General features: G+C 58.6%; 1 protein-coding gene across 10 annotated transcripts in view; it reads left to right on the top strand.

The window, feature by feature from the left end:
* The window catches only part of TMEM94 (transmembrane protein 94), a 46319-nt gene extending 29419 nt beyond the window's left edge, over positions 1-16900 (top strand). Inside the window, exons 3-32 of one of the 10 annotated variants that reach the window (XM_026456800.1) lie at positions 2067-2186; positions 2494-2621; positions 2909-3045; positions 4546-4748; positions 5376-5527; positions 5882-5984; positions 6195-6281; positions 7048-7164; positions 7506-7562; positions 7853-7957; positions 8104-8268; positions 8491-8700; positions 9299-9620; positions 9749-9922; positions 10319-10421; positions 10527-10744; positions 11482-11663; positions 11752-11890; positions 12149-12264; positions 12418-12517; positions 12840-12948; positions 13155-13344; positions 13592-13669; positions 13972-14057; positions 14627-14708; positions 15025-15173; positions 15294-15388; positions 15479-15572; positions 15761-15931; positions 16096-16900. In XM_026456800.1, the coding sequence (XP_026312585.1) occupies positions 2067-2186; positions 2494-2621; positions 2909-3045; positions 4546-4748; positions 5376-5527; positions 5882-5984; positions 6195-6281; positions 7048-7164; positions 7506-7562; positions 7853-7957; positions 8104-8268; positions 8491-8700; positions 9299-9620; positions 9749-9922; positions 10319-10421; positions 10527-10744; positions 11482-11663; positions 11752-11890; positions 12149-12264; positions 12418-12517; positions 12840-12948; positions 13155-13344; positions 13592-13669; positions 13972-14057; positions 14627-14708; positions 15025-15173; positions 15294-15388; positions 15479-15572; positions 15761-15931; positions 16096-16168 (4065 nt within the window). In that variant the 3' untranslated portion in view covers positions 16169-16900. Of the gene's footprint in view, positions 1-2066; positions 2187-2493; positions 2733-2908; positions 3046-4545; positions 4749-5375; positions 5528-5881; positions 5985-6194; positions 6282-7047; positions 7165-7505; positions 7563-7852; positions 7958-8103; positions 8269-8490; positions 8701-9298; positions 9621-9748; positions 9923-10318; positions 10422-10526; positions 10745-11481; positions 11664-11751; positions 11891-12148; positions 12265-12417; positions 12518-12839; positions 12949-13154; positions 13345-13491; positions 13670-13971; positions 14058-14626; positions 14709-15024; positions 15174-15293; positions 15573-15760; positions 15932-16095 lie in introns of those variants that run through there. The other 9 variants (XM_026456794.1, XM_026456795.1, XM_026456796.1 and 6 more) reach the window with 9 other exon arrangements.
* Positions 16901-16959: the final 59 nt, after the last annotated feature.

The raw sequence follows: 16959 nt of genomic DNA on the forward strand, positions 1-16959 counted from the left end.
CTGGAGTGCAGTGGTGTGATCGTGGCTCACTGCAACCTCTGCCTCCCGGGTTCAAGTGATTCTCATGCCTCAGCCACCCAAGCAGCTGGGATTACAGGCATGCGCCACCATGCCTAGCTAAGTTTTGTGTTTTTAGTAGAGACGGGGTTTCACCATGTTGGACTGGCCAGGCTGGTCTCAAATGCCTGACCTCAAGTGATCCACCTGTCTCAGCCTCCCAAAGTGCTGGGATTATAGGCATGAGCCACCATGTTTGGCCCAAGTTCAGGTTTTTGGACATATTGACTCCTAGGTCCCTGTGAAGCAGCTATAGGCCCATTAAGCAGACGGATCCACATTCAGGGTAGTGGTCAGACTTGAAGTAAAATAGGAGTTGTAGGCTTGTTGGTGGCAAGTGATCCATGACTGTGGATGAGGTTGCTCTGGAAACCTACAGAGGTTGGTAACGTGTCCTAGGTGGCCTGTAGGGCAGATGGATGGGGAAGAACAGTCAAAGGAGAAAACAGGAGAGAAGCCAGGAATGGGGGAGTCCTGACAGGGAGAGGCTGGGCCACAAGGTCGCTTAAGATGATGTGGTTGGTCCCTGCGTCGTAGGGGTCTACCCCATCCACACCGTGTCCCACTCATCCTTGGTGAGATGGGAGTGTGCCTCTGCACAGTCCTGCCCTGGGAATAGCTACCTTTTTTTCTTTTTTTCTTTTTTTCTTTTTTTTTTTTTTTTTGAGACGGAGTCTCGCTCTGTCACCCAGGCTGGAGTGCAGTGGCCAGATCTCAGCTCACTGCAAGCTCCGCCTCCCGGGTTTATGCCATTCTCCTGCCTCAGCCTCCCAAGTAGCTGGGACTACAGGCGCCCGCCACCTCGCCCGGCTAGTTTTTTTTTTTTGTATTTTTTAGTAGAGATGGGGTTTCAACGTGTTAGCCAGGATGGTCTCGATCTCCTGACCTCATGATCCGCCCGTCTCAGCCTCCCAAAGTGCTGGGATTACAGGCTTGAGCCACCGTGCCCGGCCGCTACCTTTTTTTCTAATATTTTAGTGTTACAATATCCTCTCTTTCATGAAATGGTAGTTACAGAAGATGGTGGGTTTTTTCCTTCCCTGCCCCCTTCTTCCCTCCCTCCGTCACTCACAGAGTTTGAAGGTTTTTTCCTTCATGTCTTTCCTAGGAACAATGAAATGCTAGCATCTCTTTTTTTGTTGTTTTTTGAGACAGGGCCTCATTTTGTCATTTAGGCTGAAGTGCAGTGGCACAATCACAGCTCACTACAACCTTGACCTCCTGTGCCCAAGTGATCCTCCTCCCAAAGTGCTGGGATTACTGGCGTGAGCCACCACGCCGGGCCAAAAGATAGCATCTCTATGTTAGTTTCCCTCTTTCCATTTAAAAACAGATATATTTTAGGCCAGGCATGGTGGCTCATGCCAGTAATCCCAGCACTTTGGGAGGCCAAGGCGGGCAGATCACTTGAGGTCAGGAGTTCAAGACCAGCCTGACCAACATGACGAAACCTCGTCTCCGCTAAAAATACAGAAAATTAGCCAGGCGTGGTGATGTGTGCCTGTAATCCCAGCTACTTGGGAGGCTGAGGCGGGAGAATCACTGGAACCCAGGAGGCAGAGGTTGTAGTGAGCCAAGATCACGCCACTGCACTCCAGCCTAGGAGACTAAGCAAGACTCCATCTAAAAAAAATAAAATTGTCCATACAATCAAAGGCTGGCCCCCTTGCAATAAATTGGGGGATCAGTGGTGAGCACAGGCTGGGTGGGCAGGGAGCTCGCTGGTAGTGGGGAAAGTGAGTTGGGGAACATGGAATAAAAGAAAAAGTTGTTTTGTTTTTTAACTTGGCTGTAAAGAGTAGGGTAGGAGGCTGTGCACTTGAACAGTTTGTAATTTAGTGGAGATGGACATGGTCACAACTTGAGGGGCCAGAGCTGGTAGGGGAAGAGATGTGAGGATCCCAGAGGAGGGGAAGGATGAAGGGCCAGGGAAGGGGAGGGTTGGGGCCCGCGTGCCTTGCACAGCCTCGGCCTGGCAGTGACGCCCAACGCCTCCTGCTTGCCTGTAGGGCGAGCCTCCCTCGGCCCTGGGCCTGTCCACGCGGAAGGCCCTCAGCGTCCTGAAGGAGCAGCTGGAGGCAGTGCTGGAAGGACATCTCAGGGAGCGGAAGAAGTGTCTGACCTGGAAGGTGAAGCTTTTTCTCGGGACCACCAGGGCCCGGCTGAGATGGCAGGGAAGTGGGAGGCCCCTTCTCAGGACTCTGATGCACTGTCACCCTGGATGGTGTGACCCAACTGAGGCCTCATGAAATGTCAGAAAGAAGCCAGGGTTCCCCTGAGAGTGGCTTCTGAGCCTACTTGCTGCAGGAGCCCAACAGGATGGAGGCCAACCAAGGTCAAAGGGAGGGGACCAAGGCGGTCATGAGGGCTGGGGAGGGTGCTGGGGGAGGCGGCCAGATTGGAGTGGGACATTGTCCCCTCCCTGTCCCTTCCCAGGAGGTGTGGAAAAGCAGCTTCCTCCACCACAGTAACCGCTGCTCCTGCTTCCACTGGCCGGGGGCCTCACTCATGCTACTGGCTGTGCTGCTGCTGCTGGGCTGCTGTGGGGGCCAGCCGGCCGGGAGGTATGCACCCAGAGGCTGCTCCCCAACCTTTCCAGCTGTCCTGTCCGTCCTGCTGCAACACCTGGGACGGCCAGGGCTCCAAGGGGGGCTGTCACCCCCAAGCTGCTCCTGGTATGTAAGGGAACCTCCTCAGTCCCTTGACTGGGGTCAGAGGCCTAGCTGGTGTCAGGGCACCAGAACGGGACACTTTCCACAAGGGACTGGGGTGGGAGGGAGCTGTGGCCCAGGGGCTGCTGGGTGGGCAAGCCCTCACTCCCTGTGGGTACCCCTCTCTTTCCTCCTGCCAGCCGTGGGGTGGGGCTGGTGAACGCCTCGGCCTTGTTCCTGTTGCTGCTTCTCAACCTTGTGCTCATCGGGCGGCAAGACCGGCTGAAGCGTCAGGAGGTAGAGCGGAGGCTGCGAGGGATCATTGACCAAATCCAAGGTGAAGTCAAGGGCAGGAATATTGGTGGGAAAAGAGGACCGGACATATCAAAGCCCTGAGGGCTCCCCTCCTGCACCCCAGCACAGACGGGTTGCCTGTGGCCTTGCAGGGGCTGTTATCATCTGGGGAGTTAAAAGGATGCCCACCCTCTTTTGAGCAGGGCAGTGAGAGCTGTGGGATGGTGGTGGGTGCCCAGGCAGAGGCTGGGCAGGCAGGAAGGCCAACGGTGGCAGGTGGGCCTGCGGGCTGGCTCGTGTTGGGAAACTAACAGGGAAGACCTCTCACGTGGCAGGAGGATGGCTGAAGTTTTCTCGTTCAAGTCCATCTTGTCTGGTGTACTGTGCTGGGAGACATGGGGAGGTGGGCAGAGATACCTGCAGGAATTGCGGTGGGGTAGGGCGCTGGGAGCCTGAGATGGAGCAGCCCAGTTCCAAAAGGGAAGAGAGTTGCTTGGATTTCTGCTTGGCCTTTCATACAGGCGGTGTTTATGCAGCTTGGCTGCGGATTGAGGGTTGTTGAGGCTCTTTTGAGGGACGGTGGCTCCTGCTGTCCAGGGGCATGTCCAGGGCAGATGCTGTGCGAGAAGCAGCACCCGCTCATGAGACTTTCTCCAACAGACCTGGGTAGTGGACATTTAGATGCCAAGTGAGAGTCTGTCCTTTCATTCTGAAATGGTTAATTGCAACCATGTGCCAGGCACTGGGAGTGCAATGCTGATGGCAAAAGACGGGCCCTGCTTTCCAGAGCTTAGTCTCCTGCCCAGGAGCGTCAGTGGCTGAAGCCATCCCAGAGGCACACGTGGCCTCCCAGAGCTTCCAACACAGGCCCACCTTCCTCTCCAGCCTCTTCTCTTCCTCCTCATTCTTACATTCAAACTACTCACCAGTCCTAGGCCCGCTGTGTATCAGCCTCTGCCTCTGTGCCTCTCTCCACTGTTCTCTGCTGGTGAGCTTCTCCCTCACTCATCTCCCGCTGACAAAATCTCACTATTCTTCCAGGCCCATCCCCAATAATTCCTCTTCCAGGAAGACATCTCTGATCGCCCCAGCAAATCGGTTTGCTCCCTCCTCTGGACTCCTGCAGCACAGGGATCTTTGTTCATGCTTAGCCGTGTTTGCCTTGTTTGGAGTTATCTGTCCATATGTCTCATCTGCCCCACTGGGTTGAGGCTCCTTGAGGAGCCATGTTGTTGTCTCCACCTTGCACCCCTCACAGACCCTCCGCAATGTTTGTGAAGTGTATCTGAATGGGATGGGGGTACAAAGAATGACAGCTCCAGGTGTTGAGAGGAGGTAGAGGCTCTGGGGCTGGAGTGGCCAGGTAGGGCTTTACAAGGGAGGCGTCCTTGAAAGCAGGGAAGTGTTGGAACGAGTGGAGGGGTTTGCCATGGACCTCCTGGGAGAGGAAGTGGGCAGACAGTGCTCCGGAGGTGCTGCTGTATCTGACTGGGGTGCAGGGCCATGGCCGAGAGGGTTGTTTCCCTCTTTCCATTCCCCTCAGATGCCCTCAGGGATGGCAGGGAGATCCAGTGGCCCAGTGCCATGTATCCAGACCTCCACATGCCCTTTGCACCATCCTGGTCCCTGCACTGGGCCTACAGAGACGGACACCTGGTCAACCTGCCAGTCAGCCTGCTGGTTGAAGGAGACATCATAGCTTTGAGGCCTGGCCAGGAATCGTTTGCTTCTCTGAGGGGGATCAAGGTAACTTGAGGCTTTCCTTCTCCCCTAGAAATGCAGTGGGAGCATCCACAGGCAATAATGGGAGGGTCCTCAGACTTCATCCTGAAGCTTCCTGGCCAGCTCACTGGCTTTTTGGCAGAGGCTCTGGGACATCTTCCTCCACCCTGCTTTTTTTTTTTTTTTTGAGACAGGGTCTCACCCTGTCGCCCAGGCTGGAGAACAGTGGCACGATCTTAGCTCACTGAAGCCTCTGCCTCCTGGGTTCAAGTGATTCTCCCACCTCAGCCTCCTTAGTAGCTGGGATTACAGGCATGTGCCACCACACCTCACCTGGCTAATTTTTGTATTTTTTGGTAGAGACAGGGTTTCGTCATGTTGGCCAGGCTGGTCTCGAACTCCTGACCTCAGGTGATCCACCTGCCTCAGCTTCCCAAAGTGCTGGGATTACAGGTGTGAGTCACCACGTCCAGGCCCCTATGCTGTTCTTTATTCTCGCTAAGAGTCTAGTCCCACAGGCCCTGCCCCAGTGGACTCTGGGCTAATGGCGCCTAACCCCAGGGAATGTCTGTACTTAGCTGAATTGTCCAGGAAGAGTGGCCTCTGATAGGACCCTCTCGTTGCCCCCACTCTCCCACTTGCTGCCTGCAGGATGATGAGCACATTGTCCTGGAGCCAGGAGACCTCTTCCCCCCCTTCTCCCCTCCACCCTCACCCCGGGGAGAAGTGGAGAGAGGGCCACAGAGCCCCCAGCAGCACCGGCTTTTCCGTGTCCTTGAGACCCCTGTGATTGACAACATCAGGTAGGGGTGCCGCCCCGCCTCCTGCTGTCCCTGGTGCCTTCCGTGAAGAGGGGGATGAGATGACAAGGAAGGGGTCCCATTCATCTCGAGGTTCTTTTGAGGGCAGGCATCTCCTTAAGCTCCTGTCTTTAGCATCTTGTGAGAATTCTTAGACTGGGTGGTGCCCTCTCCCAATCTCTACACTGAGGGAACAGCTCTGGAGGTGAACATGGGCTAGGGCCAGGGCAGAGCATGGAACTGCAGGACTCACGGTGCTTGAAGAAGCGGTATCTGGCAGAGAAGCCCAGAATCCTCCCAAGTTGTAGGTTTCTGGCCTCTTTGCCAAGTGACACTGACAGTCACTTCTTTCTGCAGGTGGTGCCTGGACATGGCCCTGTCCCGACCAGTCACTGCCCTGGACAATGAGCGGTTCACAGTGCAGTCGGTGATGCTACACTATGCTGTGCCTGTGGTCCTGGTGCGTGCAGCAGGGCTGCACGGGGCTGCACAGGGCAGAGGAGAGGGCTGGACGTGGCGGGGGAGTCTCTGGGCCACTCACATGAGCGGGAGTGAATGCAGAGGGTCGCAGAGCGAGCCAGCCTGTGGAGTAGCAAAGGAAGGAAAACAGCAGTGCCTGTGATGCTCTAGAGGGGTGGGGTCAAGGCTATGCCTCTGCTGTTCCCAACAGGCCGGCTTCCTCATCACCAATGCCCTGCGCTTCATCTTCAGTGCCCCAGGGGTCACTTCCTGGCAGTACACCCTCCTGCAGCTCCAGGCAAGGACCACCCTGTCCTCTCTGTCATGCTTCCCTCCGACCCGCAGGGCTGGCTCTTCTCCTAGTATCCTGGCTGTCCCCTCCCTCTCTGCAGCCCAGAGGTCCCCTTAAGCTTCAGCTTAAGAACACCTCTTTCCAGCCAAGCACGGGGACTCACGCCTGTGATCCCAGCACTTTGGGAGGCCGAGGCGGGTGGATCACGAGGTCAGGAGATCGAGACCATCCTGGCCAACATGGTGAAACCCCGTCTCTACTAAAAATACAAAAAACTAGCCGGGCGAGATGGCGGGCGCCTGTAGTCCCAGCTACTCGGGAGGCTGAGGCAGGAGAATGGCGTGAACCCGGGAGGCGGAGCTTGCAGTGAGCCGAGATCGGGCCACTGCACTCCAGCCTGGGCGACAGAGCGAGACTCCGTCTCAAAATAAATAAATAAATAAATAAATAAATAAAAATAAAAATCAGCTGGGCATGGTAGTGCGCGCCTGTAGTCCCAGCCACTCAGGTGGCTGAGGTAGGAGAATCACTTGAACCCGAGAGGCGAAGGCTGCAGTGAGCCAAGATCACGCCACTGCACTCCAGCCTGGCGACAGAGCGAGACTCCGTCTCAAAAAAAGAAAGACACCTCTTTCCCTTTTTTCCATTCCTGCCCACGAGAGAGCTGGCCCTTCCTGCCCAGGGAATGGCCGTGGGGCCAGGGCAGCCCTTCCCTTCCCTCCTCCCCAGGCCCAGAGCTCAAGAGCCGTCTGTGTGGTCCACTCCTTCCCAGGTGAATGGCGTCCTGCCCATCCTCCCCCTGCTCTTTCCAGTCCTCTGGGTTCTGGCAACCGCTTGTGGAGAGGCCCGTGTCCTGGCCCAGATGAGCAAGGCCTCACCCAGCTCCCTGGTAGGTTCTTCCAAGGCGTCTGGGGGAAGTGACAGGAACAAAAAGAGGGAGTTGGCGGTGCCAGAGGACAGGGGCAGAAGTCCAGGGCTCGGCGTGTTGGTCAGCCTGGGCAGCTCTCCAGGCCTCGGGCCCTCTGCATTCCAGGAGGGCCCCTAGGCCAGGCCCTGGGTGTGGGTGAGAGTCTACCCTGGCTTCCACCAGGTGGGGAGTCAGGACGGCCCGGGCCCTTTACCAAAGGGGTTGGGAGCCCCGCTGGTGTGGGCCCCACCTCTGCCAGCTTGGAGAGACCTGTGTGAAGGCGGCTTTTTCCTCACTGAGGACCTCACCCTCTCTCCGTGCAGCTGGCTAAGTTCTCAGAGGACACGCTCAGCAGCTATACGGAGGCTGTCTCCTCTCAGGTACAACGCTGACCCAGGATGGCTTCTCTTGCGGGTCCCTAGAGCCACAACCCTGGGACTCCCCTGTTTTTGGCCTTAAAGCCTCCAACCGGGCTCTTGGAACCCCATGTCCACCCGTTACATGTGGACATAACCTGGGCCTGTTCTCATAATGTGTGCACGCTCTGCCCTGGAGAAGTGCCTTTCCACCCCAACTTCGTGGTGCTCCCCTGGATTTCCCCCTAGAGGCCATCTCCAGGGAAATGAGGCCGAGCCCTAAATGGCCTTGCAGACTTCCTCTCTCTCACCAGGAAATGCTGCGCTGCATTTGGGGCCACTTCCTGAGGGTGCTCCGGGGGACGTCGCCAACGCTGAGCCACAGTTCCAGCCTGCTGCACAGCCTGGGCTCCGTCACGGTGAGGGTGGGCCTTGCAGGGAGGCGCCTGTTGTGCCCGCCCTGCTCTCTGGCTGCGCCTGGGCTGCCCACCTGCTGCTTGAATGGCCCCTGGGCAGGGTGGGCCAATGCCAGGCTCCTTTCCTATCCCAAACGCTTTCCATGCAGGTCCTATGCTGTGTGGACAAACAGGGGATCCTGTCATGGCCAAATCCCAGCCCAGAGACTGTACTGTTCTTCAGCGGGAAGGTGGAGCCCCCTCACAGCAGCCATGAGGACCTCACTGACGGCCTATCCACCCGCTCCTTCTGCCATCCTGAGGTAGAGGAGGAGGTACGGCCGGCTCCCATGGGCCCGACTCTGGGCCAGGCTATTTAGCCTTGGAGCCTGGCCAGGGAGGGTGAGGTTTGGGAGGGTGAAGGAGGGTTCAGCACCATTAGGATCTGCTTCTGGGAAGGTGAGGTGAAGACAAGGCAGCCAGGGGACCTAGAAGCATCCTGCCTCCCCGGGCCATGTGAGCCACTGGTCCTAGCCTGTGCTCCTCATTCTCTTCAGCCCCATGAACGAGACGCGCTCCTGGCTGGCTCCCTGAACAACACTCTGCACCTTTCCAGCGAGCAGGAGCGTGGCGACTGGCCTGGCGAGGCTCCCAAGCCCCCCGAGCCCTACTCACACCACAAAGCGCACAGCCGCAGCAAACACCCATCTGGCTCCAACGTGAGCTTCAGCAGGGACACCGAGGGTGGCGAAGAAGAGCCCAGCAAGGTGAGGGGAGGAGGTGGCGCGGGGTAGCCACGCCCTCAGCCACAGGCCGTCCTGGCCTCCCTGGCCAGCCTGGTACCACAGAGTCTGAAAGAGCAGGCGTCTCTGCCCTCCATCCCAGCACCTCCAGCCTAGGCCAGTGGCCCCTGAGGCCCTCCCCAAGTCTCTGGTGCGAAGTAGGCGGAGCCTCCCCCACCCTTCCATTCTTGTGGTCGCACTGGTGTCCCTATTGGAACCTTCCAAACACACACAGCCCGGGGCTCCCTCTCAGAGATATTCCCTGGCCACAAAACATCCCTCAACTGTGTCCTCTTTGGTCTGACCACCCCACTTTTTGGCTCCTGCCAGTGTCATGAGATATATTAATAGTTCCCAGAAGCAGACAGGAGCCCAAGAAGGACAGGAAGCGGATTTCAGGAGGGAAGGGAGTGGAAGAGAGTGAGCAGGAGCTCTCTCTTGGGAAGGGCGCATTTCAGGGGCAGGAGACCTCCCCAGCCTTGGTCTGTGCTGGGGCCAGACCAAGCACAAGACTCCTCCTTGGCCAGTGCTGGCTTCCCCGCACCCTCTCCCGGGCTGAGGCTCCCGTCCATGTTTCCCCCAGACCCAGCCCCAGCCCGGGATGGAGAGCGACCCCTACGAAGCAGAGGACTTTGTGTGTGACTACCACCTGGAGATGCTGAGCCTGTCCCAGGACCAGCAGAACCCCTCCTGCATCCAGTTTGATGACTCCAACTGGCAGCTGCACCTCACCTCCCTCAAACCCCTGGGCCTCAATGTGCTGCTGAATCTGTGTAATGCCAGCGTCACCGAGCGCCTGTGCCGATTCTCCGACCACCTGTGCAACATCGCCCTGCAAGAGAGCCACAGTGCCGTGCTGCCCGTGCATGTGCCCTGGGGCCTCTGCGAGCTTGCCCGCCTCATTGGTATGGGCCCCTGTGGCAGGGGATGGCTGGCTGGACCTGCCTCCTAGAAGAGGTCCAGTACCCACTCCTCATGGGACTTAATGGACCTGGCATGGCATGGCCCTAAGTTCCTGTTCCCTGCCCCGCAGGCTTCACTCCTGGGGCCAAGGAGCTCTTCAAGCAGGAGAACCACCTGGCGCTGTACCGCCTCCCCAGTGCTGAGACAATGAAGGAGACATCACTGGGGCGGCTCTCCTGTGTCACCAAGCGGCGGCCTCCCCTCAGCCACATGATCAGCCTCTTCATTAAAGACACCACCACCAGTGAGCCCTGGCTACCTCGGCCAGCATCAGGCCAGACCCTCCAGAGCTTGGCAGGGGGGGCTCTACCCAGCTCCACCCATTGCTAGGGAGGCCTGGGCAGATGAAAAGTAGACTGACTCCAAGTGCTCCACTGTGGCAGGGGCTGGACCTGGGGACCAGGGCTGGGATGGTGTTGACTCCAGAGGCCGGGATTGTCCAAAGGATGGGAATATGGTGTCTGCATTCCAAGCCCAGTGGCATTGCAGACCCTTGTTGATCGTGAGTCCCAGGGAGTCTCCTCCTCTGGCAGGGGCTCCTCAGCGCCCTTTTCCAGGACGGCAGTGTGTTGCCTGTCAGGTCAGAGTGAGGGCTGGGGGCTAGTTAGTGACACTCAGGGTTTGAACTCTGTCCCCCCAGGCACAGAGCAGATGCTGTCCCATGGCACCGCTGATGTGGTCTTAGAAGCCTGCACAGACTTCTGGGACGGAGCTGACATCTACCCTCTCTCGGGATCTGACAGGTGGGTGAGGAAGCATGTGCCAGCAGCAAGAGCAGACACGCTGCCGGGGAACCTGCCCTTCACAGGCAGGACCGCTCACCTCACCTCCACCTGCTTCCCTGGCAGAAAGAAAGTGCTGGACTTCTACCAGCGAGCCTGCCTGTCTGGGTATTGCTCTGCCTTCGCCTACAAGCCCATGAACTGCGCCCTGTCCTCTCAGCTCAATGGCAAGTGCATCGAGCTGGTACAGGTGCCTGGCCAAAGCAGCATCTTCACCATGTGCGAGCTGCCCAGCACCATCCCCATCAAGCAGAACGCCCGCCGCAGCAGCTGGAGCTCTGACGGTACCTCGTGCGTCTGTCCAGCGGGGCTGGTGCTGGGGCTCCCTTGGGCTGCAGAAGCCCAGGAGCAGGGAGGGCTTCTGTAGGGCGCTGGCACCCCCCACAGCAAAGGGTGCAGGGGCCGCAGCCCCAGGCTGGGGTGCCAGTGCGGCACTCTATCCAGTGACATGGGGACTCCCTTAGTTTCCTCCCTTATCAGCGGGTGCCCACTTGGCCTGCCTCACTGGTTGGTTATGATGCTCAAGTGGGTAACATGTATCAGAGTGCTTTCCTGGGAAGTTACCAAGCAGCATTCATAGAGCATTAGGCTTGGCAGAATCAGACAGGAGACCAGGTCTCTCACCCCGCTGGTGCAGAGGGGCCCAGAAGCTCCACCACACCACCCCATTCCCACCAGACACACTTCCCGGGTTTTTTCAACCCAAGAGACCGTGAATTGAAGCCATTGCTGAGGGTGGGGCCGGTTCCCCAGCCCTGCAGCAGGGCTGGGCAGAAGCTGAAGCCATGCCCTGTCATGGCTCCCAGCTCGGATTCAGCCACCTGACTGATGCATACCTTTCATTGTCTTTTCTCCTGTGTCTGTTGGCTCCTTCGTGTGTCTTGGCTGTGTGCATCTGTGGCTGTGTGTGGTCCCCTGGGGCCTGTGTGCTCCTTGATTTGGGTGTGGCATCTGTGTGTGTGGCCCTGGGCTGGTTCCTGGGTGTCCTGATCGGGCTGTGTCCTGTGTGTCCTGCCTGAAGAAGGGATCGGGGAGGTGCTGGAGAAGGAAGACTGCATGCAGGCCCTGAGCGGCCAGATCTTCATGGGCATGGTGTCCTCCCAGTACCAGGCCCGGCTGGACATCGTACGCCTCATCGACGGGCTCGTCAACGCCTGCATCCGCTTCGTCTACTTCTCTTTGGAGGATGAGCTCAAAAGCAAGGTGGGGAGAGCCATCCCCTCTGCCACCACTAACTCTGTCTCCCATGGGCTTTTGGACCCACATGTTCACGGCTGTCTGCCTTTCACAGGTGTTTGCAGAAAAAATGGGCCTGGAGACGGGCTGGAACTGCCACATCTCCCTCACGCCCAATGGTGACATGCCTGGCTCCGAGATCCCCCCCTCCAGCCCGAGCCATGCAGGCTCCCTACACGATGACCTGAATCAGGGTAAGGGCAAAGGCGTGGGGTGGGGACGGGGTGGCGGTGGGAGGATTCCCCTCCTCAGAGCCACAGCCAGGAAGAGCCTCCCCAGAGCCCTCCAGATAAATACATTCCCTTGGGAAATGGCTGTGATGTCCCTGTGGGAAACAGTAGTCAGCAGGAAGGAGTGGACACAGAGGCAGGAAATTCTCTGCCATCTGCAGGGCAAGGACAGGGCCCCAGAAGGCTGGCCCCAAGGTGAGGGAGAGGCTTTTGTCCCCACAGTGTCCCGAGACGATGCAGAAGGGCTCCTCCTCATGGAGGAGGAGGGCCACTCGGACCTCATCAGCTTCCAGCCTACGGACAGCGACATCCCCAGCTTCCTGGAGGACTCCAACCGGGTACGATGGCAGGATCTGTCTCACCTGTTCCTGTAGTGGTCCCATAGCTGGTCCAGGGGAGAGGTAGAGAGGTAGTGGGCAGGTACATGAAGGGGAGGGATGGAGGGATGCTGATCCCCATCCTGAAGCCACTGGCATCTCTGCTTTCTCCAGGCTAAGCTGCCCCGGGGTATCCACCAAGTGCGGCCCCACCTGCAGAACATTGACAACGTGCCCCTGCTAGTGCCCCTCTTCACTGACTGCACCCCGGAGAGTGAGTGCTGTGGCCACGGGTACTTGGGCAGCCTGGTCCCTGTGGCTGAGCTCTGCCTGGGCCCAGGCACCCTGTGGGCTCTGGAGGGATGTAGGTTTTCCATGCAGGGAGTGAAGGAACCTGGGCTGGGGTCAGCTGGGGAATCTTGTGGGCTGGAGTCAGAAGTGCCAATGTTCACATGATCCCGCTGCTGGGGGTGGGGTTGTTTCAAAGAGGGGCCTACCTCCCATTGCCTCCTGCTGTCCTGTCCCATGGGTCTCTGCCCAGCGCCCACATGGCGCTCTGCCTGCCTGACTCTTGCGCCCTCATATGCTGTCCTCAGCCATGTGTGAGATGATAAAGATCATGCAAGAGTACGGGGAGGTGACCTGCTGCCTGGGCAGCTCTGCCAACCTGCGGAACAGCTGCCTCTTCCTCCAGAGTGACATCAGGTCAGGGCGGGACCCTGGAGCCTGCGGGCCAGCCTCTACCTCCCACACCAGAGGGTCAGATGGGCCTGCATGGGGCTGGGGGTGTGTATCATGGCCGACGTCCCCTGGCTGGGACCAATGCACTTGGGCACGGGGGGAGAAGAGGCTGGGGTGCCCAGTCCTGTGGGAGATGCAGCTGAAGGGTATGTGTCTCCCACCCTGAGCAGCATTGCCCTGGATCCCCTGTACCCGTCCCGTTGCTCCTGGGAGACCTTTGGCTACGCCACCAGCACCAGCATGGCCCAGGCCTCGGATGGCCTTTCTCCCCTGCAGCTGTCAGGGCAGCTCAACAGCCTGCCCTGCTCCCTGACCTTTCGCCAGGAGGAGACCATCAGCATCATCCGGCTTATCGAACAGGTGGGTGCTTTGGCAGGCAAAGGAGGAGAGACGCAGGACCCGCCCGGGGTGGGAGTAACAGCACAGGACCTATTTGGGGGACCTCATGCCCCAGCCCTCCGAGTGGGCTCTCCCAGGCAGTAACATTCGCCTCTGCTCCCCTCACAGAAGCATCCTGGGAGTCTGGCTCTTGGCTGAAGTGTGTCACCTGTTGGGCCTGGGAGAGGACAGGCAGACCCAGCCATAATCTGTCCCTCTTGGTCCCTAGGCTCGGCACGCCACCTATGGCATCCGTAAGTGCTTCCTCTTCCTGCTGCAGTGTCAGCTGACTCTCGTGGTCATCCAGGTGAGGTGGGGCCCGCACAGGCATCACCCCTGTGCCACTCGCCCCTTCACTCAGGGGCCAGCTGAACATCTGAGGAGGGAGGCTGGGGGTAGCAGTACAGTCAAGGGGCCCCCAGAGCCCTGCGAAGCCCCTAGGCTTTTGGAGATGACACTCACTGGCAGAACAGTATTCCCTCCGGCCCCACTTCCCTCTGGCAGGATGTGAGCATCTATCTGGGCCTGGGGCAAGGGAGCTCGGGGGCTCCTATGCCCTTATTATTTGCCTGAATCGAACTGTGGCTCTTGGCTTCTTTCCTGGTTTAGTTCCTTTCTTGCCTGGTCCAGCTGCCGCCACTCCTGAGTACCACTGACATCCTGTGGCTGTCCTGCTTTTGCTACCCTCTGCTCAGGTGAGATGCCATGCAGCTTCCCCACCCCCCAAGCCCAAGCTGAAGGTGTCTGGATGTCACTGTGCAGCCCTAGGAGCCCAAGGTTCTGGAACTGCTCAGGGCTCACCTCCTCTGGTGCAGGAGGCATGGAGGGAACCCCCTTTGTCTTTTTGTTTTTTTTGAGATGGAGTCTCACGCTGTCACCCAGGCTGGAGTGCAATGGTACAATCTCTGCTCATTGCAACCTCCGTCTCCCAGGCTCAAGTGATTCTCCTGCCTCAGCCTCCTGAGTAGCTGGGATTATAGGTGCCCACCATCAAGCCCGGTTAATTTTTGTATTTTTAGTAGAGTTGGGGTTTTGCCATGTTGGCCAGGCTGGTTTTGAACTCCTGACCTCAAATGATCTGCCCGTCTCGGCCTCCCAAAGTGCAGGGATTACAGGTGTGAGCCACTGCCGCCCAGCCTTTGTTTTACTCCATCCCCTCGCCAGACTCGACCTCACACACAAGACTCCCTAGAGGCTCCCTCTGTGAGAACTGAGGGACAGAGGGTCATTGTCACCATCCCTCTATGTGATCTCTGCTTTTCAGCATCTCTCTGCTGGGGAAGCCCCCCCATAGCTCCATCATGTCTATGGCAACAGGGAAAAACCTCCAGTCCATTCCCAAGAAGGTAAGCGAAGCAGACCCTGTGAGCCTTGCAAGTGAGCATGGAAGGGACAGGGTTGGGGGAGGAGAGAGGGGTTAATCTGGAAGGCTCTGGATGGGAGACTTCAGCAGAACTGGGAAGCTGACACTTGGTTCCTAGTCTTCCCCCAGATCAAAGAGGAGGTGGCGGCACAGAGCTGGGAAAGACCCTTGCTGGGGTGTGAGCTCCCTATACCCTAGGCCTGACCATTTACTAAGAGCCTGTTGAGTACATGGAAGAGCCAGGAGCACCAGCAGAGGGGCTGTGCGCCCCAGGAGTGACTGGCCTTATTCCCCGGCAGACCCAGCACTACTTCCTGCTCTGCTTCCTGCTCAAGTTCAGCCTCACCATCAGCTCGTGCCTCATCTGCTTTGGCTTCACACTGCAGAGCTTCTGTGATAGCTCCCGGGCCCGCAACCTCACCAACTGCTCCTCCATCATGCTGCCCAGGTGGGTCCCAGCCCCAGAGATCCACCCACCGTCTGCCTCACCTCAAGGCTTCCTCCCTCCCCACCCCAGCCTACCTCCCTGAGGCCCCAGAGGGGCTGAGCCCATGCCTCACTTTGGCAGCAATGACGACAGGGCTCCAGCCTGGTTTGAGGACTTTGCCAACGGACTGCTGTCGGCTCAGAAGCTCACGGCTGCCCTGATTGTTCTGCACACTGGTGAGAGGGCTCCCTGGGAGGGTGCAGATGATGGTGGGAGAGGAGCCCCACTGTGGAATTCTGACCCCCACATCGCCCCACTTTCCCCAGTCTTCATTTCCATCACCCATGTGCATCGCACCAAGCCCCTGTGGAGAAAGAGCCCCTTGACCAACCTCTGGTGGGCCGTGACAGTGCCTGTGGTGTGAGTATTGCTAGGATGGAGGGCAGAGTGCGGGCTGGGGAGGAGAGGGGCTTCTGCAGGGCTAGGATTGGAGGGCAGGACTGGGGCCAGAGGTTTAACTGTGCCGTCTGAGCTAACTGCTGTACCGGGAAGAGCAGGGAAGGAAGCAGGCAGTGTCAGGGCTCACACGGGGCCGCTGCCTCCCGCAGGCTGCTGGGTCAGGTGGTCCAGACGGCCGTGGACCTGCAGCTGTGGACGCACAGGGACAGCCATGTCCACTTTGGCCTGGAGGACGTGCCCTTGCTGACATGGCTCCTGGGCTGCCTGTCCCTGGTCCTTGTGGTGGTGACCAATGAGATCGTGAAGCTACATGAGATTCGGTGAGCTGTCAGCAGGGCGCCTCCCTCTGGGCTCAGGCATGTTCCCTAAACCAGTCACTCCCTTGGCGACACTCCCCCACCTTTCCCTTCTTCTCTGTTGTCCTGCCCTCACCCCCGGTCTAAGGATCGTTGCCAACCTGTACTTTAATCTCCTGCCCCACCAGGGTCCGAGTCCGCTACCAGAAGCGACAGAAGCTGCAGTTTGAAACTAAGCTGGGCATGAACTCTCCCTTCTGAGCCACTGGCTGTGGTGGCCGTAGTTGCCCCATCCCTGGGGCTAAAGCCAGACCCATTTCTGAACAGGGGAGTTGGTATCATGAATGCTTCCGGGTTTGCTCCTGCACCCGTGGCACTAGAAGCCCAGCTCCCTGTGTCAGACCCCGCTGTCTTCCTGGGCCCTGGGGCTCACTGTGGAGGAGCTGACGGCCTGGGCCCTTGGCCAGTCCTGGCTCTTCTCTGGGCCTCACCAGGGACACTCTTGAATGTATGGCCTCAGGCGCTCCCTAGAGGGGCCCTCAACCCCCTCACCTGTGGGCTGCCCCCTTGGGGATCCCTTGCCCCCCAGTGCCTCTGCTTGTGGGTCCCTGGACATGGCCTTGAAGCGAACCTTCTTTGGAGAAGCAACAGCAGCAGCCTTGGCCAACATGTCCAACTCCCAAGGCTGCCGTGGAGGGCAGGGTGGTGGTGCTTGCCTGGATGTGGCCCCGAGTGCCTCCCCTCCCTCCCTCTGCGGGGGAGTCTCCCGCCTGAACCTGAAGATGGAGCAGGGCCCTGCTTCGCCCTGGAGCCTCTTCCTGTGCCTGGCTCAAGCTGGCTGGCTGTCAGTCTCGGGGTATCTGGCCCAGGTCTCCTCAGCCTCTGCCCCAGTTCTGGGAGAAGTTTCTACTGGTGTATATTTTTTACTGGAAATGAGCCTTTTAGGAATGAATGTAGACTGGTTTGTATTAAAATGTGTCAATTGCTAAGAAACACCTGTGGCCGGTCTGTAAGGCCACCGCAGGGTCTGCCCACCCAGGGCGGTGGCTGGC

This window comes from Piliocolobus tephrosceles, chromosome 16, assembly GCF_002776525.5.
Source record: "Piliocolobus tephrosceles isolate RC106 chromosome 16, ASM277652v3, whole genome shotgun sequence".
Taxonomy (NCBI): domain Eukaryota; kingdom Metazoa; phylum Chordata; class Mammalia; order Primates; family Cercopithecidae; genus Piliocolobus; species Piliocolobus tephrosceles.